Source organism: Canis lupus, chromosome 28, assembly GCF_003254725.2.
Source record: "Canis lupus dingo isolate Sandy chromosome 28, ASM325472v2, whole genome shotgun sequence".
Classification (NCBI taxonomy): Eukaryota; Metazoa; Chordata; class Mammalia; order Carnivora; family Canidae; genus Canis; species Canis lupus.
The window spans coordinates 32688656-32715131 of record NC_064270.1 but is presented as its reverse complement, the minus strand read 5'-3'; the positions used below and the strand labels follow the sequence as shown (position 1 = coordinate 32715131).

The window sequence follows — 26476 nt, the reverse complement described above, 5'->3', positions numbered from 1 at the left end:
GCGCCGAGCGCACCTGCGCCCCCCCCACCCCCGCCCCGGGCCGCCCCGCAACCGCCGCCCACGCCGCCCGCTCGCTCCGCCCGCCCACGTGCTAAAACCGCCCGCGCCCGCGCCGCGCCTGCGCACAGCTCCCTCCGGGCTCAGGGGCCGCCGCGGCGCATGCGCGTCTCCGGTACGCGTCCTTCCTCCCCCCGGGACCAGGAGCCCCGGCCTCGGGTGTGAAGCCCGCGGCGCCGGAAGTGGCCGTGCTCCTCCGCCTCGCCTCGCCTCGCCTCGCCTTGCCTCGCCTCGGCCCTGGCGGAAACTGACGCCCTGGAAGAGAGGTTCCGGGGTTGGCCGGGGCTGGCGGCGGCGGGATGGAGAGCGGGGCCGAGGACGCGGGGCTGAGCCGCCGCCCGGTGCTGGCCTCCTCCTGGGACGCCGCCTGCGGAGCCCTGGCCCAGAGCCTCCGCCTCACCCGCGCTGACCTCGGCGCCCGGGAGCTGGACTGGGACGAGCTGCTGGCGCCGCCTGCCGCGGGGTGCGTGGGGCCGGCGGGGCCTGGGGCGGCGGCTGCGGGTGGTCGTGCCCCTGGGGGAGCGGGGAGGGCAGGTGGGGGCGGAGGGGGAAGGGGGAGCGGGGAGGGCAGGTGGGGGCGGAGGGGGAAGGGGGCGGAGGGGGAGGGGGCGGAGGGGGAAGGGGGAGCGGGGAGGGCAGGTGGGGGCGGAGGGGGAAGGGGGCGGAGGGGGAGGGGGCGGAGGGGGAAGGGGGAGCGGGGAGGGCAGGTGGGGGCGGAGGGGGAAGGGGGAGCGGGGAGGGCAGGTGGGGCGGAGGGGGAGGGGGCAAGGGGGAGGGTAGGTGGGGGTGGAGGGGGAGGGGGGAGCGCTGAGGACAGGTGGGGGGACGGGGAGGGGGCAAGGGGGAGGGCAGGTGGGGGCGGAGGGGGAGGGGGAGACGGGGGTTGGGCAGGCAGGGGGGAGAGGGGGAGCAGGGAGGGCAGGTGGGGGGAGGGGGACCAGGAGACGGGGGAGGGGGAGGGCCGGTGGGGGCCGTGCGGGGGGCGGGGGTGGGGGAGGGCGGGGTCCCTCACGGGGCACACGGGAGGCGCCCGGGGAGCTGGCTGCGTGGAAATGCGGGGGCCCGCGGGGGTCGCGCCCTGGAGTCCGCGGGTGCTGGCGGCGGGGGCGGGGGCGGGGCGGGGCGGGGCCCCAGGGCTCAGTGGAGGAGGTGAGTGAGGACGACCCGCGCGCGGCCTCCCCCTCCCGAGAGCTCCGAGCAGTGCCCACGACTGGCCCCAGTAACGCGTCGGGCGCTCTTCTTTGCAGCCGAGAGCTGGTGGTTTTGAGGACAAGCCCGAGCAGCCCTGACGAAAAGCCCTGCTTCCTTTACCTGAGATGTGACCCTAAAGCAGGTGAAGAAATCGCTTCTGTTGGCGTCTTGAGTTCAGCGAGAAACATGGAAGTGTACGTGGGAGAGGAGTACTGTGGCACCAGCAGGGGCAAGAGTGTGTGCGGTGACCTGGGCGGCAGGTGGGTGACAGGCCACCCGCAGGTGTTGTCCCCAAGCCCTGTGACCTCCCTCAGCTTTGCTGCTACTCACCGACTCCCTGAGCTTGATGCCAGACGCCAGCGGGGAGAAGTTTCTCGCTCCTACGGGTCTTTGAGACAGTCTGGGTCAGCTTTCTCCTGGGTAGAAATGTGCAGACCTGGAGCCGATGGAGGGAGGTGCCTGGGTGGAGGGTCCTACTAGTTAGTCCCACTGTACGTACTGTACAGACTATCATGCATAGTCCTTATTCCTGCTTCTTGGCTTTCTCCATGAACACAATGGTCTGTTTCCCAAAGGTAATTTGGCAGTTAGTCTGGAACGTTGAACACATTTTTCTGGAGGAAAGTCCAATACAGATGGTGCACAGCCTCAAGACTGCCACACCTGCCACACCCTAACCCACAATTCAGCCTGTTATGGTTTGATGTTTCTCTAGGTTCTTATACAAAGACTCGACTGTAATTGAATCTCAGGATTTAAGTAATGGCTTAGAAACAATTTTAAAATTTGTATTATTTGAGTGTAGTTGACATACAACATTACATCAGTTTCAGGTACACAACATAGTGATTCAACATCTTTATAGGTTAGCCTATGTTCACCACAAGTATAACTACATCTGTTACCATACGATGCTATTACATTATCATTGACTGTATTCTCTATACTGTACCTTTTATTCCAGCGATTTCTTCCATAACTGGAAGCCTGTGTCTCCTACTCCTCTTCATCCCTTTTGCCCATCCCTCTGGCAACCATCAGTTTTCTGCATTTTTAGCTGATTTTGCTGTTTCTTTGTTTATTCATATGAAACAATTTTTAAATGTAACTATTAATAATAATAGTAAAAGTTAAATTCTATTTTATTTTTAGGGAGCACGAAACTATTTTCTATATGAAATATTTAAAATTGGAGTCCTGTAGTCATGCTTGTAAAATAAAGGTAAGTCATCACTAGATTTTAACTAATTTGACGGTTGCAAATATTTTTGTATGATCTGTAGTTGTTTTGGTTCTGTAATATGATTAGTCCAACTTTGTTCCTCATTATTTTTATATAAAAATATGGTGTCATGAAAACTATTAGTCGTTTTGGCTTTATTATATCTAGAAAGAAGGGATTTAGGGAAGTTATAGAGAAGAGCATCCAAGAGTTAAAGAGATTTGGACTTATATCTTAAAAATATCATAACTAGCACCAAGAGAAAAGTTACTGAGCTGGAAGGCATAGGCCCAGGATATTCCTCCTGTTTTGTTGCCTAGTTGGGTGGACCTTGGGCAAATCTGTTTCTTTTGAACTACTTCATGGATAAATTACAGGACTCCTCCCCACCCCAAAAAAATTATTGTTATATACATGAATGTTCATCCATCATTCCTAATAGCCAAAAGGTTACAAAGAAAACAACTGTCCGTCACTGAATATGTCAACAAAATATGGTATGCCCACACAATAGAAAATGGTTCAGCATAAAAAGCGTATAGAAACACAAATGAACCTTGAAATACACTGTGCAAAAGAAGTTGGGATCACATATTGTATGATTCTGTGTGTGTATGCATATGTAAAGTCCAGAATAGGCAAATCCATAGAGACTGGAAGCAGATTAGTTATTGTCTAGGGCTAAGAGGGTTGGTGGGATGTGGAGTGACTGCCAGTGGGTATAGGGTTACTTTTTGGTATATAAAATTACAATGGCTAGCACCAAAACCATAAGATAGCTAGGAATAAGCCTAACCAAAGAGGTAAAAGAGATCTATATTCTGAAAACTATAGAAAACTTAAGGAAATTGAAAAGCACACACAGAAATTGAAAAACAATCCATGCTCATGGACTAGAACAAACATTGTTAAAATGTCTATAGTACCCGAGGAGTCTATATATTTAGTGCAATCCCTGTCAAAATACCAGGAGCATTTTTCACAGAGCTAGAACAAATAGTCCTAAAATTTGTATGGAACCACAGAAGACCCTAAGTTGTAAAAACAATCCTGAAAAAAAAAAGCAAAGCTGGAGGCAACACAATCCTGTAGTCATCAAGACAGTATGGTACTGGTACAAAAACAGACACATAGATCAGTGGAACAGAATAGAAAACCCAGAAATTGACTCATGATTATGTGGTCAACTCATTTTCAGCAAAGCAGGAAAAACGTCCAGTGGAAAAAAGTCTGATCTTGCTGGGAAAATTGGACAGCAACATGTAGAAGAATGAATCTGGACCATTGTCTTACACCATATACAAAAGTAAATTCAAAATGGATGAAAGACCTAAATGTGAGACAGGAAACCATCAAAGTGCTAGAGAACAGAGGCAGCGGCTATTGGTACTATTGAACTATTGGTACTTCATCAAGATAAAAAGTTTCTGCACAGTGAAGGAAACAAGACTAGAAGGCAGCCTATGGAATGGGAGAAGATACTTTCAAATAACATCTGATAAAGAATATCTAAAATCCTTAAACAACTTAACAAAGTCAACACCCCAAAGAATAATTCAATTAAGAAATGGGCAGAAGACATGAATAGACATTTTCCAAAGAAGACATCCATATGGCAACAATGAAAAGATGACCTATGAAAAGATGCTCAACATCACTCATCATCAGGGAAATGCAAATCAAAAACATGATGAGATATCCCCAAACGTGTCAGAATGGCTAAAATTAACACAAGAAACAAGGGGTGTTGATGAGGATGCAGAGAAAGGGGAACTCCTTGCACTGTGGGTGGGAATGCAAACTGGTGCAGCCACTCTGGAAAACAGTATGGAGGTTCCTCAAAAAGTTAAAAATACAGATACCCTGTAACCCAGCAATTGCACTACGAGATATTTACCCAAAGGATACAAAAATACAGATTTGAAGGGGTACATGCACCCTGATGATTATAGCAGCATTTTCAACAATAGCCAAACTGGAAAGAGCCCAATGATCATCAGCTGGTGAACGGTTAAAGAAGATGTGGTATAAATATATATACAATGGAAGATTAATCAACCATCAAAACAAATGAAATCTTGCCATTTGTAACAACGTGGATGGAGCTAGAGTATATTACATTAAATGAAATAAGTCTTGGCAGAGAAAGACAAATTCCGTACGATTTCACTTATATGTGGAATTTAAGAAAGAAAACAGGTGAACATATGTGGAGGGTGGGGAGAAGAGAGAGGGAAAGAAACCAAGAGAGACTCTTAATGGTGAAGAACAAACAGGATTGCTGGAGGAGGTGGGTGGGGGATGGGCATTAAGTAGGGCAGTTGTTATCATGAGCACTGAGTATTTTGTGTAAGGGATGAATCACTGAATTCTATTCCTGAAACCAGTATTGCACTGTATGTTAACTAGAATTTAAGTAAAAAATCTGAAAAGAAAAAAATACAACAAAATTGCAATGGCCACACAACTCTGTGAATATATTAAAATCCACTGAATTATATACTTTATTTTTTTTTTTATTTTTTTTTTTTTAAAGATTTTATTTATTTATTCATGATAGTCACACAGAGAGAGAGAGAGGCAGAGACACAGGCAGAGGGAGAAGCAGGCTCCATGCAGGGAGCCCGACGTGGGATTCGATCCCGGGTCTCCAGGATCGCGCCCCGGGCCAAAGGCAGGCGCCAAACCGCTGCGCCACCCAGGGATCCCTGAATTATATACTTTAAATCACTTTTTTGGCATGTGAATTATATTTCAATAAAGCTATTTTTAAATTTTTTTAAAAGGAAATAAATCTTTGCTATCTTTTTATCTCAACATTACTTTATACAGGTTATATTGTTTAGAATAAGAAATGATAAGTAATTTCATGGCCTGCTGGTAGCAAATTTACAGAACTGTTTATTCCAAGACATGTTTTATGCAATATATATTAATAGTTTCCAGATTTACTTTAATGAAGTGTTTCATAGTATTTGAATGCCTACTGAGGCTAGATATATGATTAGGCATGTAGGAACTAGCAGTAATAAAATGACTGCCCTCATGTTGCTGACATTCTAGTGTGATGAAGTAGATAAGCTGACTCAATGAGTAAACTATGTCCCATATTCAGTGGTGGGGCAATGGGGATGAAAAAGCAGAAAATAGGTAGTAGGGAGATTAGAAGGTAGGTATATAAATTGAATGCGGAGTTCCTTAATTGTTGAGGACCATCACCTCTTTGGTGCCACACTCAAAGAGTTCTTGCATCATGTGTTCTGACCTGTGTTGTCATATTACATATAGTTTTGTGTGTGTCTCTGAAGGTGAGTTTTTGTTCACTGTTTATGGAAGTTCTATGGGAGTGCTAAGGGGAGTCTCATTAGAGAAATCCTAGGCCCACTAAAGCTTATTCTGGGTCAGTAGTATATGAAAGCTAATAGTTAGCCATCTTTTTTTTTTTTTTTTTTTTGAGCACTTACTCATTAGTAGGTACTGGGAATTTTAACACCTAATCTTCATAACAACCATGTAAAAATAATTGTTACTACTCTCCTTATTTTGTTCTTGACTCGGGTTTTTGGCCTTTCCCAGGGACACACAGGCTTTAAGTAGAGTCATCATGGACCCTGTCTGATTCTAAATCCTATTCCTTTCTACTTTGTTACCTTGTTGTCCATGTCACACAAGATATGTCTTTTGGTTCAGAAACCTGGATGAAATAAGGCAGTATACAGTATTGGGCAAGCCACTGCTATAGAAGCCCAAGAGCTAGGTTCCAAGTTTGACGTTTCCCAATTTGGATAATCCTTTGACAAATTAGAAAATCACCCCTGACCTCATCTTTTGTATGTGTGAACCAGCTGGTTATGTTAGACCATTCTGAATTTCTCTTACAATTCTAAATTCTAAAAGTTGGCTTATTTTTAGTATTTTAGTAAATACTTGGACGTGCTTTTGTAAAGCCTTCTTTTGTATTAAATAATATTATAGCTAACTGTGCTGTGTTAGGTTCTCAGATTGGTATAGCTTATTTTTATTCATTAATTTAAGTGAATGAAACTTTATTGGAGCCCCTCCCTGTATATCTGCATATTTTTCACTTCGAAATGATATTCTTTTATATAAAAAGTTCTTATGAGCCTCATAGTAAATTAGAAGTGCTGATCATTATAATTTTCAGGAAAACTTAAAATTGAAAATGTATTTAAAGTTTGTTTGTGTTCCTAAATACATTATTATTGCTAGTTGATATAGAAAAGTGACCTTAAATAGTGATTATTGTTTAATATCATTTTCTGGAACTCTTTTGTGTTATAATAGTTGCTCTCCTTTGGTGAAAATCAGTGTGTATTCATCAGTAAAGTTGTGGTACAATTGAGGCGGGTTTCAGCAAATTCTTCAACAAGCTCTCCTGCTCTAGGATCAAGGATAGACCTGCAGAGGGTCCAAACTCTCATGGAGGCCATGGGGTCAAAGTTGTCACCTGGCGCTCAGCAATTGATGAATATGGTTCGATTTCAGCAGCAGGTAGGTAGAGATGGATTCTGTCCAGGTACTGTTAAAAATTTCAAAATGACAGCTTTTTATAAGTAGGTCAAACTAATTGACCTTTGAACTTTTACATTGATTTGTTTTTTATCTTTATTTGTTTTTGTAAACTAGCATTTTGTAGAATTTCTCTTCTGCAAAATATCTTATTACAGATCTTCGCAATTTTCCATGTATTTACTCATTCATTCAGCAAATATTTATTGAGCACCTTTTTGGTAAATAAGGCAATGTTTTGAGAACTTTAGAAAATTCAAAGGTCAATTAGTTTATAGCCTATCTTTAAGTATCTTTGTAGTTTCCTTTTATCTAGGCCTTTAAGGAAGAAGGACGGACTGGGCAAGTAAATTTGGAGGGATGCAATTTGAGAGAGAGAAAATAGCATTGCGTAACCCTTTAGTGCTAGAAAGAACAGTATATACCTACGAAATGCCCAGAAGTTCACTTCCCTGGGGTAAAGAAGTAATAGGAGGAGTTTAGCTTGGGGCTGGAACACAGAGGGCTTTGAATGTTATTTTAAGAGTTCATATATGGTTGTGCCTACATTTTGAGATATTCTAACCCAGCATTATTGCATAAGAGGAATAATTAGGAGCAGTGAATCACTAGGGTGGGAGACTCCAGAGGGAGCAGCTACATGTCTCTTCCCTCATCCAGATAAGAGTTAAGGGTGGTCTAAAATTGAATATGTAATAAATAATCTGATACTGGATCATGACACATTACCTCTTTGGTGCCACACTCAGAGTTGTTGCATCATGTGTTCTGACCTGTGTTGTCATATTACATATGGTTTTGTGTGTGTCTCTGAAGGTAAGTGTGTTTTTGTTAACTGTTTATGGAAGTTCTGTGGGAGTGCTATAGTGATGGTGCCATCAACACTAGAAACTAACTTGATACTGGTATTGCCAGAGAGGAATAGAGTTAAAGGTGACATTGAGGTTTTGAAGATGGTGATACCAACAATATAAATGGAAACCAAGGGAGGAGACTGCTTGGGAAAAAGGGAGTTTGATTTTGGGAATATTGCATGGTAGATATGAACCAAATAGTGCTTGAAATGATGCTGCAAGCTTTTGGAAGCACTGGTCAGGGTGGGGAGTGGAGAAGCAGAAGGGAGGTTTGAGAGATGTATCCCCAGTAGAGAGGGCAGGGAAGGTAGTGAAGAGAGAGCGGGAGCAAGGAAGAAAGGTTCATGGGGGAGTCACTATGTTTGGTAAGGATATAGGAAGTGGGAAAAGGACCAGAACAGCCCAAGACAACAGTGTGACCAAGTAGCACCAGGGGGGATCTGATCTCAGAAGACCTGACTGCAGGTTGTGGTGCTGACGTTAGTAGTTGTGTTATTTGGCATCGCTTCATCTTTTTGAGGTAAGTTTCCTTGTGTTTAAAATCTAAACGATAATACTGCTAGGATCATAGGATTAATGGGAAAATTTGAAAGAAATGTTGCTTTTGGGTTGCTTTTGTTCTTAAAAGTTTTGTTGAAGATTTTTCTTACTCTGTTTGAAGTTGAAATTTGCGGGCTCTGATTCGGTTTTACTTTACAATTTAGAAAAATTCAATAGAAATTCTGTATCAAAGTGCCTAGCCTATAGCATTCATTTAATGCTGCCTGAATGGAAGGATGCACCCCATTTTTCTCAAAAAAAAAAAAAAAAACATACCCAGTTATGCAGGATTTACATTGTTTACTTTTTTGACCTTTAAAATACAAATATCTTTTTTCCTTGTTTTTTCAAGGTGATACTTATGTAAACTTCTTATAATAAAAGTTAGACAGTCCTTTCAGATATCTGAAGAAATATTCAGAAATAATTTTTCACAAGTCTGGGGGTAAGTGTGCACATACATAAAATTATGTATATACACATACATGTAGTTCTTTACATATTCATGTATAGGTGTATGGACATAATTCTGCATGAATTATGCTTCTATATTTTTTTTAAAGACTTATTTATTCATTCAGAAAGAGCGAGAGAGAGGCAGAGACACAGGCAGAGGGAGAAGCAGGCTCCATGCAGGAATCCTGACATGGGACTCGATCCCAGGTCCCCAGGATCACACCCCGGGCTGCAGGTAGCGCTAAACCGCTGCGCCACCGGGGCTGCCCTGCTTCTATATTCTTTTAAGCTTTTATGCTTTTATGGTCTTTTAAGCTACTCTGTGTTTTTTATATAACGTGACAAATTTTAAGCAATACATACATATAAATTATTTTATATATATTGCTCTGCCTACTTTTAAAAGGGTTTGGTGGACCTTGCAAAGCAACATATGACAGAGAGCACAAGAAAATTAAGAATAGACTTACCTATGAATTCCTTGATATTTAATACAAAGAGGAAAAGGAAATTACTTTCAGAGCTCTCATCTGAGAAAAATATGACTAATTTTTATAATAGTGAATTTCTAATCAAAATTTGTTATATTAGAAAAGAAAATTTCATATAGCAAATAGCTTATCTGCATTTAGATTTTTTAAATTATAATTTTTGCCAAATTAATTCTCATACACAATTTTGACATTGATTTCTTGCTGTTTATGCAGAATTTTCAATTTTCTGGGGCACTTGAGTGGTTCAGTCCGTTAAACATCCAACTTTTGATTTCAGTTCAAATCATGATCTCCAGGTTGTAAGATCGAGCCCCTATGTGGGGCTCCATGCTGAGCATGCAACCTGCTTGGGATTCTTTCTCTCTCTCTCTCTCTCTCTCTCTCTCTCTCTCTCTCTCTCTCCCCCTCCCCCCTTCCCCCCTCCCTCCCTCACCCCTCATTCATGCACTCTTTCTCTCTAAAGATAAAATTAAATTTAAAAAAATAATTTTTAATTTTCTGTCATTAAGGTTTTTCTGGACTATTGTAGTACTACCAAAAATAATTTAGCTCTGTCATCATGAATAAGGCTCCTTTCTACCAAAGGAGACTATTTAATTTTAAAATTTTGTATATAATTATATGTGTATTTTATATATACATATAAATTATATAGTTGTTTGCAGTCCAAGGTTTATCCAGAACTTGCATTCAATAGAAGATAACATTTCTTTATAAAGAGTATTCCTCCAAAGTACGATTCAGTAAAAGAAATTTCATGGAGACCTTTCAACTCCTACCCCACCAACTTCCCTGGCTTTCATTATTCCCCTTTTCTCCTTTATTTTTCCTTAAAGTATTTTTCCCATCTCCATCCACATGATATATTGCCTGCCTGCCTGCCTTCCTTCCTTCCTTCCTTCCTTCCTTCCTTCCTTCCTTCCTTCCTTCCTTCCATTGTTTCCTGTTCCTGTATTGGTTTCACATATTGTGATTTTCATTTGTTTTGTTCACTCACTCATTTCCTATACCGGAAACACAGAGCAGATTTCTGGTAAATGTTTGTTGACTGAATGAGTTTTGGGTTGGTTTGATCCAGGAATCATTTTTTAGAGTGTGTAGACAATGTATATATTGAGTTTCTTTAGCTAACCTTTATAATACTTTTCTCAGTCTCTTTCAGTAGGTGTTGATCAACAGTAAGGATGCAATGGCATCTTCCAATTAAAATCTTTAATAGAGTTTTGTGTTTCCAATTTAGGATATAGGTCTATAACCTAACAGTTTAGTGGACTAGAAGTAGTTTTGCTTTTTTCTTGTGGAAAAATTGAAAAGCATAGCAAGGAGCATTGCAAGAATGTGCCCCTGTATGGGAGACCATGTAGCCCCATCACAGAAGTGAGCCAGAATCTTCTCATGAAATAATAGAGTATTGCCAATTCAGTTGAGGCCATAAAACATAATCTGTTATCCTACAAGTCATTAAAGCAGACATAGCCAAAAGTTGGCTCATTGTTGTTATGCAGATGTCACAAATGTACTGATGAAGCGTCAGACTTCTAGTATATAAGCTATCTGGTGTATCTTCCATGATAAGCTAGTTATAAAACATTTCCTTCGGGATCCCTGGGTGGCTCAGTGGTTTAGCACCTGCCTTTGGCCCAGGGCCTGATCCTGGGGTCCTGGGATCAAGTCCCACGTTGGGCTCCCTGCAGGGAGCCTGCTTCTCCCTCTGCCTGTGTCTCTGCCTCTCTCTGTGTCTCTGTCTATCATGAATAAATAAATAAAGTCTTTAAAAAAATTTCCTTAGATTAGCTTATATATGAATCTTGATGGATGATATTTAATTCTAAGAAAATCATCAATTACTGTTACTCAGTTGATAGTACTAGATTTAATTAGCATAAATTAAGGAGGCCTTTGTAGTGGAGACATTAATGCTAATGCAGTTTTACTAAGCATGCTAACATTTAATATTTCCTTTAGGAAAAACCATAGTGAAATCATTAAAAGCCTTGACTCTGGAGTTAGGTGGCCTGGGTTCATGTCCCAGTTCTGCCACTTACTAGTTGTGTTACCTTCGCCCGGTTACCTTTAGCCCTTGTTTTACCTTAGCCTTGATCTCCTCAATTTAGGATTGGCGTAGTAATCTAATAGCTTCCTTCCTATGGATGCTTTGAGGACTGGATGAAAGAATGCATCTTGCCTGACTTATAGCAATTACCCCCAGAGTTAGCTGTCATTACTATCAATAGTAATGTGGATTTATTTACCTTAGAATTGTGTTCCCATTGGAGAGCAGCTTCAGTCGGTTTTGGGAAATCCTGGTTACAAACGCATGATGGACCTGCAGTCCTCATCTGCTTCAGGAACTTTAGACAAGTCACCCTCCACGCCTTTCCCTTTTAGAACTGGATTGACATCCGGATCCCTGGCTGAAGACTTAAAAGCTTATATTGATAAAAGTCTGCAGCCACTTGGTGGAGGAAACATGACAGACCTCAAAGATTATAACGTGGTGCCACAAAACCATTCTCTTCTTGAGAATGACCTCAGAAATGCAGTTTCTTCTTTCCTACCGAAGAAAGCAAGTGATCACTCAACTCTACTTAACTCTGAGTTGCCGCCTTTTCTCCAGAAGTGTAGTCAAGTTAACCATCTCCGTGTGGGACATAACACCAAGTGGCAGGGAAGCATCACTAAGGCCAGTGAAGGCGTTGTTGGTGTTGGGTAAGTATTTATTTTGAGACAAACATGGTTTAAATTTCATAGAAGAATCAGTTGTAAGAAAATAGATTTGTTTCACTAAAAATTTACTGCCTGAAGCTGTTTCCACAGGTAATCTTTGAAGCTTCCACGTTTTAGCATTAACACAGTTATAGGGGATAAATATTCTACAGGGTAGAATGAATCACTTTTGAAGAAATGCCTAAAATTGAAGGTGTTGGTCACTTCTTAGGCATTTTATGGAAGGAGTACAAGCATCACATAAGGGAGTACAAAGTGGTGTGAATGGGGAGGAGCCATGGGAACCATGACAAGATCTGATCTTGTCTGTCCCAGGCTAATTTTGGAGTCATCAAGACATAATGCATAAGCCCTTATCTGCCGATCTCATAATTCCGATTTGGGGGCAGTCTTAGTTTGATTAAAGGGTGGCTGAGTATATTTAGTATGTTTCCCATCCTTTATGTAGATGTGATATGTCAAAATATTGCGCTAGACTGAAATTCAGGACTCCAGTCATAGTCCTGGCTTAACTAATTTCCCTTATTATTTAAACCTTGTGACTTAGATTTTTTTCACATGTAAAATGACATTAAATGGTTGAAATTTTCTTTTTTTTGGAGATTAATTTATTTTAGAGAGCAAGAAAACATAGGCTTAGGGGGTGCGGGTGAGTTTAAATCTCAAGCCAACTCCACACTAAGCATGGCGTCCACATGGGGCTTCATCTCAGGATCCTGAGATCATGACCTGGGCTGAAATCAAGGGTCAGTTGCTTAACCAACTGAGCTATCCAGGCCCCCCTGCTTGAAATTTTCTTAAAGTGTCTGATAGGGAAGCCTGGGTGGCTCAGTGGTTGAGCATCTGCCTTTGGCTCGGGTTATGATCCTGGGGTCCTGGGATTGAGTCCCACGTCAGGCTCCCTGCAGAAAGCCTGCTTCTCCCCCTATGTCTCTGCTTCTCTATCTGTGTCTCTTATGAATAAATAAATAAAATCTTAAAATAAATAAATAAATAAATAAATAAATAAATAAATAAATAAATAAATAAAATCTTTAAAGGAAAAAAATCTCTGATATAACATTGAAATTTGAGGATTTTAATAAGTTATTGGGAAAAATGGTTTTTATTCAATAAGGATATTTATTACTTAGTAATATAATATTTTAGTAAGGATACTCAATAAGGAAAAGTAACTTTAGTCTTCAGTTGTTGACAGCTTACATCAGTGAACTAGCTGGTATGTGATACAGCAAAACAAAAAAATTACTGAGATTAAAAACTGCTTCTGGGTCTAGCTGAGATTGAATGTCCCCATCCCTCTCAGGTCTGTCATGTAAAGTGAATAAACCTTTTTTAAATTTTAAACAGAAAGGATGGAAGAGAGTTTTATTCAAGCCCAAAGTAGGATAGCTGCCCTGGATACACAGTCCTCACAAAGAAGAGGATTGGAACGATGAGAAGGGTGATACTTAGGAAGGGTGATTCGTATTTTTTTCTCCAAGCAAGGAACATGTGTTGCCGGGTGACTTTTTTTTTTACATAAAGAGGCACAAATCATGACAAAGGACATTCCAGAAAGGTACAGATTTTATCATATGTTTTTAGTATATGTAAGGGTGTATTACATTAATCTTAGGACTAAAGTTTTTAAAATTTTTCTTATCTTCATGTTTGGAATGTTCCTTTTTGATTACTTGTTTTTTTATTTTTATTTTTATTTTTATTTATTTATTTTTTTAATTTTTATTTATTTATGATAGTCACAGAGAGAGAGGCAGAGACATAGGCAGAGGGAGAAGCAGGCTCCATGCAATGGGAGCCTGATGTGGGATTCGATCCTGGGTCTCCAGGATCACGCCCTGGGCCAAAGGCAGGCGCCAAACCGCTGCGCCACCCAGGGATCCCTACTTGTTTTTTTAACAAAGCAGATAGACAATGTGTACTTGGGGCAGAATTGGGCCTGAGCTTTGAGATTTCACCCAGTCATTTTGACCTTGGTAAAATGTTAAAGTCAAGCCTTCCTGGAAGCCTGGGAGCAGGGCCATTGAACATTAAAGCTGAAAATTTCTTTTACCAAATCCTCCCCTTTACAAATAGAAAACCCTGGATATAATAAACATATAGTGACTGTAAAAGATAGAAGTCAGACTGCTTAGGGACTGTAAGGTACTGTCCCTTAATTCCCAGTTTTCTGAGATTCTTTCTCATCATAAATCAGTGTTGGACTTTGTCAGATATTTTTTCTACATCAGTTTATGTGATCATGAATTTTCTTCTATAGTTTGTTGATATGGTAAATTACATTAATTTTCAAAAACTGAACCAGCCTTACATACCTAGAATAAATCCTGCTTGGTCATAGAGTATAATTCTTCTTTTTTAAGCATTGCTACATTTAATTTGCTTATATTTGTCAAGTATTCTCATATCTAATTCATGAGCGATAATGATCTATATTTCCTTTTTCTTACACTGTCTTTGGTTTTATATCAGGGTAATACTAGCTTCGTGAAATGAGTTCTGTGTTTTAGAAGAGATTGATATAAAGTTGCTCTTTTTAAAACTTGTGGTAAAATTCTCCAATGAAACCAACTGGCTTGAATGTTTCTTTCTTGGGAACTTTTTAATTACATATTCAATTTCTTTTTTTTTTTTTAATCTTTATTTATTTATGATAGTCACACAGAGAGAGAGGCAGAGACATAGGCAGAGGAAGAAGCAGGCTCCATGCACCTGGAGCCCGACGTGGGATTCGATCCCGGGTCTCCAGGATTGTGCCCTGGGCCAAAGGCAGGCGCTAAACCGCTGCGCCACCCAGGGATCCCACATATTCAATTTCTAACAGTGAAGTTGTCAGTTCTCCCACTGATATGCAGGCCTAAAGTAGAGATTACTTAGAATCTTTAAAAACAAAAACACAAAGCTATAAAACTTCCCCAGTAATATATAGGAGAACATTTGGGGACCTAAGACTAGGAAAAGACCCTTAGATGATTCCAGAAAAAGACCCTTAGATGATTCCAGAATCACAGTAATGCTAACATCAATACTAGATCCTTCAAAATATAAAACTTCTGCCTGTGAAAGACCCTGTTAAGAGGATTAAAATACAGATACAAACTGGGAGAAAGTATTCAAGTCACAAATTTAACAAATGACCTACATTTCTGTAGCTCCCAAAATTCACATTAGAAGAAAATTCAATTAGAGGATGGGCAGCTGAGACGTTTTACCAAAAAAGGCACACAGATCAAATAAGCAAATGAAGAGATGATCATCACTGACCTCATGGCTCCCAGGGAAATGAATATCAAAACCGTAAGATACTACTACATGGTTATTTGAAGGCTAAAGTAAAAACACAAAATGGTAGCAATACCAGATGCTGCTGAGGATATGGAGAAACTGGATCTCTTCTACATTGCTAGTGGGGTTTAGAATGCTATAGCCACTGTAACAATACCTTGGCAGTTTCTTGAAAACTAAACATAACAGTTAATGTGTGATCTGGCAATCCAACTCCTGAGCCTTTGTCCCAGAAAAATGAAAACTTCTGTCCACACAAGGAACTGCCCAGTTCTTCATGCAAAGCCTTGTTTCTATGTAATAGTCCCAAACTGGAAACAACCAAAATGTCTTAAAATACATGAAGAGTTAAAACAAACTGGCATGTCCATACCACGGGATGCTAATCAACAAAAAGGAACGAACCATTGACCCACACAATAATAACTTGGATGGCTCCCAAGAACATTGTGCTGAATGACCAAAGAGAATCTTAGGTGGTCACGTACTATATGATTGCATTTGCACAACATTCCCAGCTAAAGTGGTAGAGATGGAGACCATTGGTGGTTGCCAGGTGTTAGGGGAGTGGCTGTGACAGGGTGGCAGGAGGGAGATCCTTGTAGGAAAGGAGGAGTTGTGCATCTCAGCTGCGGTGATGTTCACGTGACTGTGTGTACATGGGAGAGGGTAGCATACACACACTGCCAACATCAGTTTTCTGGTTTTGTGTTCTACCAGAGTTAGGTGAGGTGGGACCATTGGGTGAGGGTACTGGGAACTCTAGCATCTTTACAACTTCCTGTGACTCTGTAGTTACTTGGAAAACAGTTTTAAAAACCCTTATATATATACTGGAATGAGGCTGTCAAACTTCTTGGTCTTTACACTGAAAAATAATTGAAGCCTCTAAAGAACCTTTATTTATGCAGACTATACAAAAGGATTCATTTGTTGAAAAATAACAACAAATACCTGTTCCCGTTATATAGGAACATAACAGTTTTTATGAAAAATTTCTTTTCTAAGAAGCTTAGCGAGAATGGTATCCTGTGAAATGTATAGACTCAATAATAACTTCTGGTTGCATTCTCAGCTGTATTGCCCCCCCCCCCCCCAAGCGTGTAGCATCAGTAGCTAGGAAGACACAGAAGTGGAGAGAACAAATGGGGTTAATCTCTGAAGAGAAGATTTATACCCTAAGTTTACTACTTTTGGAAAGTCTAAGAAACATAAGAATACACAACCACAACTTGTGTTAATCACCTGAGCAGTGACATTACACCTTGGGTAGCCTCTGGAAAATGTCCCTGTATGTTCTTGAGAATCCTGAGGATGAGTTCAGATAACATCTTAGTAGTAGCGTGAGCACATTTGCCACTTCATGGAAGCTGAAAAAGTCATGGCGACCCCAGGGTTGTGTGGACCATACTCAGTCACTGCTCTAGATTCATTTGTTGTGAACTTGAGAAGCTGTGGAGTGCTTTTTACTATTTTTTTTTCCCAGACTTTATTTATTTATGTGTGTAAATATGTATGAATGAATGAGAGAGGGAGCACGAGCTGGGGGATGGGCAGAAGGAGAAACAGACCCCCCTGAGCAGGAACCCTGAGATCATGACTGAGCCAAAGTCAGACACTTACCTGACTGAACCACCCAGGTGCCCCCATTCTACTATTTTTATTTCTACTTGCCCATTCCAGTTATATTCAGTTTTAAACGTTTTCATATTAGGTTAGAAAAGAATCATCCAGTTATTAAATGAGGTGGTACAAGTGACAAAAGACAAAACTAGTAATTGTAGAGTTGTTGGGGGAGGTTCTTGGAAGACCTACATGGAGACCTTTAACAACTGGGCGAGATCAGTTCTGAATTGGGGCTCAAAATCCAAAGACCTTTAGTAAAGACTTGTTCTTTGAGGGTAGACATTCTGTCTTCATCGTTACAGTCTCATTTCAGTTGTATGCTGAGATGTTGAAAGAAAGGTACAGAATGCTTTGTGCGTTCAGGTCGTGGTTGCCTGTTGCAGATGTATTTTGGCAGCTGGAAATAGGTCATGCGGGGACGGCACAGTTGCCCAGACTGATTTCCGCACTGTACGCTGGCTGCTGGTGTTAGCATAGTTGGGTTGTTTGTGTTATGAGATCAGAGATAACTGTCGTACTGGCCTTTGAAAATGTATTTTTAGAACGGAAGAGCAACCTGTGTGTTCCTACTTAGAAAAGATTCTCACTAAAAACTTGGAACTGATGGAAAAGAGACTCGTGGACTACGTCGACCAGCGACTGTGTAAACTCCAAGAGCACATGGACGCCAAGATTGCTCTGTTAATGGACCTGCTGCAGAGTCCCTACTCCCCACCCCCGGGGACCGCCCTCAGACCCTGTGACTCTGGAGAAAGACTTTCAAATGGAGAAAGATAAGTGCTCAACCTTATCTGTGTGCTACAGATATTTATTACGTATTTATTGCAAAGCCTAAACCCCCAAGGTTCAAAGCAAGTATTTCATGTCATTTGAGGATCATCCTCTCCCTTCCATCAAGTGACCTCCGTGTTCATTTGAACTCTACTTGTTACTGTAAATCCAGTACTGTGCACTAGGATTAATGGGATAGGGTCACCTACTATTTTTGTTTGCAATAATGTTTACTTTTATTTTTTATTTGTATTTACTTTTATTTTTGTTTAAGTGTTTTAACTTTTTTTTACAATTTGTATTTTAATTCATGAATCTGTTTTATATATGTGTTTAAGTGCTGTTTTAATTTATACAAAGGCCCTATGTTTTAGGTGCGTGAGAAAAGTACAGTGTTTGATATATTTTTATCTAATTGATTGTTCTTAGAAACCTTAGACTATTTAGGCCTTGCTTGCAACCTTTAATTCCCAGTCACCAAATTACATTTCATATTGTTTATTTCAGATAAAAAATTAAATGTGTTTCTGCACCTTTAGTTTACATCGGGGCCATTATTTTTATGTTCTGTCACATTGAAGCTATACTGTGGGTAGGGGAGAAACATCAAACTGGCGCTTTTTTTGTTAAGATTATTACTTTAGATTTTGCGTTTGATGTAAAACAGGAGAAGTCATCTTGTTTTATTTCAGTAAACACAACTTTTTTGAGTTGATAGTGGTTCTTCTTTCCATAGCCCTTCCCTGGTACGTTTAACATGTGAAGTGCTGAGCCTCTGCATGCAAAGATGAAGGCATATGAATCAAGAAGATTGTGCCTTGGTGGCGGATGTAATTTTCAGAAATTATGACTATTTTATGTGTCTTGAGGGCTGGTATATTTGCATCTAAAAAATAAATGCATCTACTCTGGAAACTATGTGTCTTATATAAATACAAAAATGTTTTTGAAGATTTTATTATTATTTATTTAAGAGAGAGCAAGAGAGAGAGAGAGCATGCGCAAGCGCACATGTAGGGAAGGGGCAGAGGACAAGGGAGACACAGACTCCCCACTGAGCAGGGAGCCGGACTGGGGGGCCTTAATCCCACGACCCCGGGATCATGACGTGATCCGAAGGCAGACGCTTAACCAACTGAGCCACCCAGGCACCCCAAAAATATTTTCATCTAATATTTATTCAAAATGAAAATGATGTTTTACACTCATTGCATGTTTTGGTGAATATAGTTTTTTAAAGTGAGAACTAATACAGTGTTCATTTATGAATCATTCTGACCTCAGTGACAGGAGGTCTGTATATTACTTTTTTCAAGCTTTTCCTAATTTTATTCACGACCTATGTAGCCAGTAAATAGCATTTCTGCCCACAGTCGGAAAATGTGTTGCACTTAAAGCTCAACCCTTCTGTTAATAGCTGTACAGTTTCTGATAGTTGTGGTCTGTTCTTTGGTTCAGAAATTGCCTCAAAATAGTTACAACTAGAACACACAAGGTATGTTTTATAAAATGATTAGAATAATACAATATTCATGACTATAGTACTAGAAATAATTCATATGTGCTTTAATTCCTGATTTTCCATTTAATTTTTCTGTGTTAATGAAGACCTTACATTTTATATGTATTAAAAATTCAGAGGTATTGATTTTCTTAAAAACTGTTGTACATAAATGTATGTATTGCTTTATTATTATTTCTGAAAATACTGCCTGAATTTGCTCTGCAGAAGCAGCAGACTATAATACTTACAAACTCTTTATTATTAAGTCTTTTTTTTTCTTGTGAGTTTTCTCCACATATAATAAGCCAAGTCTGCAGAGTAATGTGTGTTCTAATTTCCCCATTTTTACCACTTTGAGCATCCTTTTGTCTCCTTTCCCATGGAGGTTTGCTGAGGTTTCCATTCCACTTCCATCAGTGGATCGATTGTCAGTGTTTGGGGTGCAGGGCAGAGAGAGTTTATGCCCTGCTGCCCTAGGACTCTTCTTAAGGTGTGGCCGCGGAGACTGGCATTGGAGGCTCTTCCTCACTCAGCCCCAGCCCAGCTTTCCAGCCTCATCAGCCACCTCCACATCACCTGCTGTGCCAGCCTGTCCTTTCTTCCCACAGCCCCTCACATTCCTGGTTCCAGCAGAACAGGAATGTTCTCCTCCTCTGGTTCCCACCTCTCCCTACCCTACACTAGCATTCCAGCTCAGCACAGATGCAGCCACACTGGGTCCCTCCCCCGGGAAGGAAGCAAGCAGCTGGATGAGTGAAACAGGCAACACAGAAGGCTCTTTTCGGGGCACGGAAAACAGTCTAGGTTGGCTAATGCATAGGATGCAGCTGAGGCCTGGGGAGGGAATGAAGAGGGAAGGCCTGAAAAGGTGGCCTGGCTTTGGCTTTGGAAAACCCTGAATGCTCCACTCTGGAGATTTGTCAACACCAAGGAATCAGTGGTTTAAGAAGAGTGACGTGGTCATCTCTGGGCCTCAGAAAGCCAAGCAGAGTGGAACTTTGCTCACGAACCCACTTGCAGAATTTCTTGGCGTTCTGCTTTGCGCTGCAGCAGAATCTGGGTGCTGTGAATGCAGAACCCCCTTAACATGTGATTGCCTGACAAGTTAGGTCAGCATTTCTCATCGTTTGCTCTTCGATCTTTGTCAGAATCACTTGGGGAACTTGTCAAACATGAAGGTTTCTCGAGCCCCAACGCACATCTTCTGAATCAGACCAGAGGGAGAAACGGTCCCTGAACGGGCATTTCAAAGGATCTCAGGGTTATTATAAAACAGGCCAAGCCGGGAGAGTCTGCGTTGGTTCATAACACAGCACACTCCAACACGTAGCCATCCGATCAGCCCCATGATCCCTCATCTGGGAGCTGGTCAGAAGGCAAATTCATGGGCTCCATCCCAGAACCAGTGAAGCAGAGTCTCGGGGGGTGGGCAGGAATCTGCTTTTACGGCTCTCCAGGTGATTCTCATACACACAAGTTAGAGAACCACTGCTTTAATGAATGGATGTCTCTGAAGAAATAGACCCACAATTTCAAACACCCAAGACAGGTATCTGTATAACCTTGTATCTGTAGGAGATGCTCCTGGACGTTTATGTTTAAATGAGAACCAGCAGTTCCAGAATAATAGTAGAAGAGGAAGGCAACTCTGACTTCTTGAGAGTCAGAATTTCTGAACCATGAAATGACTCAAATGGAACATAGTTCTTTTTACTGCAGACTTTCCCTAGCAGAGACACCTTGGTAGAGTTTCCATCAAAAATTTTTAGTGTTTTCACTTTTTCTTTTTTAAGATTTTTTTTTTTAATTTATTCATAGACACAGAGAGGCAGAGACACAGGGAGAGGGAGAAGCAGGCTCCATGCAGGCAGCCCGATGTGGGACTTGATCCCAGGTCTCCAGGATCACACCCCAGGCTGCAGGTGGCGCCAAACCGCTGCGCCACCAGGCGCATTTCCATTGGGATCATGCCTGCAAACAGAACACGTGTGGCTGGAGATGAACCACCAGCAGAGGGGCTCACTGCTTGCATTCGTGTCTCAGTTTACAAAGTAAGTGTGATATGTCCATTTATGTGGAAACCTCTCAAAGACCCAAAAGCCACCACCGCCACAACCACCCTTGTCAAACCACACAGCACCCACTATCTTGAAACAGGCCCAGGAAGCTGAATGGCTTTGCCAATGGTTCTGACAAGTCATGGGGGGACGGTGGGCCTGGAATCCACCTCTCTTCCGTAGGCCATGTGGATTGTGGGGTGGGACCTCCCTATTTAGAATTGATCTCTGATAATTTGAAATCCAAGGTTGTTGAAAGGTGAAGCAACTCGTCTTCCATGGCCCCCTCTCAAGGTAAAGCAAATTTAGCCTCTTCTACATGCTTTTCTACCATTGTGACATTGTCTCTCCGAATGCACCTTGGAAGACATATTTTCAGGATTGCTTAGAGGACAATACACAAGGGTGGACAAATCTGAATTCTTCAATCACCTGCTGTATAAATTTGGATGAGTGATTCTTTTTCTTGACCTCAGCTTTCTGTAAAATGGGGGATGTCACAGCCTACCTCATGCTGTAGCATAAGGTTTATAATATTATGAACATGACATAGTAGATGTTAGATGGCAAATGTTAAATTTTTCTCTCCCTTTTCCTACTGTGTTCTCTTAAATGGGTGTTTCTTAATACCATTACTATTCTGGAGATTTTGAAGTCCCTCTTCTATATCCTACCTTAGCTGCAGGAGACTCACAATCAGTTCTGTTGAGCAGGGGTTCTCGAGTCTAATTCAGGAACGATCAGCATCACCTTGAAAGTTACTCAAAATGCAGGTTCTTGGACCCCACTTCAGACATACTGAATCAGAAACTCTGAGGCCTTGTGTTTCCTGAAGTCCACCTGCTGACTCGAGTGCCCACTCATTTTGAAAACCATTGGTTTATGTCTAAAAGCACACTTTGCAGCCAGCTTACATGAGTTCCTTCCCCCAAACCCCTGCTGACATACCACAAAGCTGCTCTACACCTGGCAGGGGGAAAATGTAGGCTTTTTACTAGGGTTTTAAACCTCTATGAAATTGGATCCTTGCTTATTTTTCCGACTGGTGTCTTGCTGCCACTCCCCTTCACGCATCTCACTCTAGCCCCAACGACCCCTTTCTTGTTCCTTGAGCACCCCAAACCCATTGCAGCTCAGAGTTCTGTCATTAATATTTGCTTTGCCTCGAATGTACCTCTGATCTCCGATCTCCCTTTTCTCCATGCCTCTGCTGGAGCCCTCAGAAAGGCCTTTCTTGACTATGCTCCCTAAATTCGTCCTCCTCATCCCTATCATTTGGTCAACTATTTTCACTTTTCCTGTTAACCATTCTTTAAGGGGTAGATACATTTAGAATGAATTCTATTCCTTCATCCGAAAATGTCTCTTTCCCCGTCCCTTCCTGAGGGATAATTTTGCTGGATATAGAATTTAGGGTTCTTTTCATTCAGCGCTTGAGAGGTATCATGTGCTACTTCTGTCTGGCTGCTGCGGTCACAGATGAGAAGTCTATTGTTTGGAACTGGTGTCCCCCTGTAGGTAGGGTGTTATGTCTCTCTGGCTGCTTTCGTTTGTTTGTCTTTAGTTTTGAAAAATCTCATTATAATGTGTCTTGTCATGGATTTTCTTGGGTTTATCCTGTTTGGAGTTTTCTCTGCTTCTTGAATCTGTGTGGTTTTCTTTTTAAGATTTTATTTATTCATTAGAGAGAGAGAGAGAGAGAGAGAGAGAGAGGCAGAGACACAGGCAGAGGGAGAAGCAGGGTCCGTGCAGGGAGCCCGACATGGGACTTGATCCCGGGTCTCCAGGATCAGGCCCTGGGCTGAAGGCGGTGCTAAACCGCTGAGCCACCAGGGCTGCCCTCATTTTTGTAACCCTTATATCTCCTGATTAGGTATGAAAATCTTCCAATGAGCATGTACTTGAATTCTAGTAAATGGCATTGCATTATTTTGTTGCATAGCTAAAGCATAAAGCCTAATCAGCCTTCTAAACTGAGCTTTTAAGTGTAAGGGGATTTTTAGTCTCCCCATATTTCCCTTTTTTTTTTTTTTTTCATTAAAATCTTATATCAGCTTTTGAGGAGCAGTCAAATCCTGAGAATCAATGTAAGGGAAATAAGACCTGAAAAGGAAAAGACTTAGAATTAAATGGTTCAAAATAGTCTCTCTTTCCTGAGGGCTAAAGTACACTGGTACATGGGACAGAATTCAGAACTCTGCGGAAGAGCTGCTGTCCTGAGAGCTGATGTCACATCGCTGTGGCATAGAACATGGGGCTGGGCAGTGGCTGTGCTTCAAAAGCAAGTTCTTCAACCTTGGATCTTAATTCCTTCTGACAAGGGTGATTCTATCCTTCTTTCTCAAATTACGGCTTCCATAAAATACCCTGTTCCCTAAATTTTTTTAAATTGTTTTTAATACTTGGCCTTCATCCAGATCTGGACGGTTTACCTCTAGTAAGTATGCCTCGCAGTTACATTGTTAATGCTGCTTTCCTGGCTCACTGTTCCCTAATTTCAGAGCGTCAGATTAAACACTTTGCTGTTTTCAGGCCAATTTTCGTGGGAGAATTTCGGAGGAAAAGTGTCCAAAAGGCCTGTTATCTCCTGGAGAGACAGAATGAGGGACAGGGGCTCCTAAGATGTCCTGAAACCATAATATGGCAGGACAGTTGTCCGTGGGAGAATTAGAAACTTTGTTCCCTTAAAACTCACCACTTCCAAGGTGCGTTTGCATATTCTCAGCATTGTACAGCAGGACACTTTGAAAAAAGACATTTCCTTTGTCATTCCCAGGAACCATTTTAAACTTGACGAACAGCAAGGGGTCACTGTTGACTCTATCAGTGCATGTATTTCATGAGGCCCAGAGGTTTGGGACTAAAACCACCTGCACAAGGGTAGGCCTGTGTGGTAGTTGTAGCTGCTCATTGCTGCCTGTGAAAAGGAAAAACATTCTTCCCAATTTCTCTCCTGATTTCCTTCCCGCCGGAGTTTACATTTCAGTTGCTTTTCATCCACATATAAACCCTATCCCCCTGTGGGCCAGCCTGGGCTCCCTGGGAACATTCATGCATGGTTTACACGTATGACACCTGGGGTTTGGGGCTCATGGGTCCCCCGCTGAAGGAAGCTGGGGCCTGGGATGGGGAGGGAAGCCACATTCACTGCCTCCCTGCACTTCTCTGCACAGGTGCCTATGACATGCTTGACCTCAAGATCCTGATTGCCATTGGTGGCAGCTTATTGATTGTCACGATTGTGCTGATGGCTGTTGTCCTCTGTCTTTACTACAAACTATTCCGCACATTAAAGTGAGTGATGTGGGTAAGAGTGAAAAGCACCCCCTCAAATAGGATACCCGGGGCTCCCTGCCTGAGCAGGGTCATCCCTTGCCCTGTGCCCACACCCAGGGGGGAAGTCAGGAGCAGCAGGTAGGTCTGAAAACACAAAGACAGGTGAGTGTGGAATCTTGAGTTTTCCCCCTTCTGGCTTAGGGCTGTGAGCTCATAAGTAGAATGTTCTCAGCAGAGACGGGGGGCTGCTGCTGTGATGCTTTGCCCCACTACCCTCCCCGAGTGGACCCTCAGCGGCTTACTCCTCACACTGGCTGGGCCCTCCCTCTGTCCCAGGCCCTGCAGACTGTGCAGGAGGCTGTGGGTGAGTCTGTGCCTGGGATTCACTCAGAGGACAGGCTGGATTGACCTCCTCTTAGCGGAGTTGGGGGAGCGGTCAGGGGGTTCTCTCATTCACGTGCATGGCCCTGGGGACAGTGAGGTGGGCCTGGAGGACTGTGGGGAAGCTGAGCTGGGTGAAGGTCCCGGGGACACCTGACAGGGGAGTGCAGCCCAGACAAAAGATCATTAACTTTGGGGGAGAGGAACCCTGGAGCCTGGGAGAGAGATGGGTCGTGAAGCCGTGCTGTTCCCGTCCTAGGGAAGTGAAGCCTGTGAGCTGGAAGGTAAATCCCAGAACATGGGGGGTGGGGGTGGCCAAGTGTGGCCCCTTCCCCATCCCGCTCTGTACTTGATGGGCCTGCAGGGATCGGCTGGGTGATCCACACCTGCGCTTGCTCTCTCTTATTGGCTGTAACCTGATTTTCCATTTCTAGCAGTGGGACAGGAAGGGATTGGATAGGAGCTTGGGACAGGGGCCGAGAGCTCTAGTTTCGGGCTCCTGTCATGTCTTTGATTGGCTCCAGCCCCAAACCTCCCAGATACCCCTGATAATTATGACAAATGGATGGAGAAGAAAAATTCTAATTCCATGCTCTGTGTGTTTTCTTAAGGGCTTCCAAGGCGTCTGTTCCCCAGACCACCAGCAGTAATAATCAAATCACAAAGACCCAGGCCACAGTCTCCACTGAGTCCTATCCCAGCCTCAAGTGCTATGACCAGTGTAAAGCGTGTATCAACTACAATCCCCCGCCACCGTGCTACTATGATATAAACGAGGGACTCTGACTTGGGTGGACACAAATATCTTCATGTGCAGTATTTCTTTTCCAGTAGAATTTATTATTGAAGTCAGGGTCAAGTAGTGTTTACATCATATTATGTGCTATTTAACATTATATTTATGTACTTCTGAATAAATGTGCAATACTGAAAACAATCCTCTCTGCCTCTGGTATTTTTGGTGGCGGTTATGTACTTAAACTTTTGTACTACCCACTTAGGATCTTGGGGCAACTAGCTTGTAATACTGCGGAGGAGGAGAGTCAGAGCGAAAAGAAAAAGGCATGTAAACAATTTAACAGGAAGGGATACTGTGCTAGATGCTTGGGATGGAAAAACCAAAGCTTCTGAAAACTAAGTTTAGAGTAAGCTTCACAGCAGCCTAGGCAGAGAGGGAAACACAGCATTTCCAAATGGGACATACTTTGTGCCGATGCTAAATTCTGCTTGGATTTTATGACATGGAGCCCTCTCTTTGAGACTCCGAAGACAGGGACATCTTCCTTTGGGTTTTACAAAGATTCAGAACCGGTTTTCAAACACCGGCAGGTACTAACATCTGAGGGCTCACTGTCCAGACGCTTATTTCTTGCAGACCCTTGGGCACTAAGTTGGCTCTGCGGTTGGATGGCTCCGTGGGGAGATTCCCTCCCGTGCTCAAAACTGGACTCTTCTCATGGCAGGTGCCAGGGACACCACGAGGTTCTCGTTGGTGCAGGAGT

At 42.4% G+C, this 26476-nt stretch overlaps 1 protein-coding gene across 4 annotated transcripts; it reads left to right on the top strand.

Annotated features, from left to right (window-relative positions):
- The first annotated feature begins 194 nt into the window (after positions 1 to 194).
- LOC112672448 (ATPase PAAT-like) lies at positions 195 to 25911 on the top strand. 4 transcript variants are annotated; one of them, XR_004810271.2, is made up of 8 exons: positions 195 to 520; positions 1305 to 1508; positions 2401 to 2470; positions 6776 to 6982; positions 11602 to 12053; positions 21079 to 21311; positions 24491 to 24611; positions 25586 to 25911. XR_004810271.2 is itself a non-coding variant. In XM_035708011.2 (6 exons), exons 1-6 carry the CDS (start codon positions 357 to 359, stop codon positions 14563 to 14565), a joined length of 1116 nt encoding a protein of 371 aa, XP_035563904.2. In that variant the 5' UTR covers positions 196 to 356; the 3' UTR covers positions 14566 to 18671. The 4 variants fall into 4 exon arrangements, 2 of the variants coding, with proteins under 2 accessions (XP_035563904.2, XP_025323299.3); XM_035708011.2 differs by lacking the exons at positions 21079 to 21311; positions 24491 to 24611; positions 25586 to 25911 and adding an exon at positions 14547 to 18671 and having other exon boundaries at positions 196 to 520; XM_025467514.3 differs by lacking the exons at positions 21079 to 21311; positions 24491 to 24611; positions 25586 to 25911 and adding an exon at positions 17528 to 18671 and having other exon boundaries at positions 201 to 520.
- The last annotated feature ends 565 nt before the right edge of the window (positions 25912 to 26476 follow it).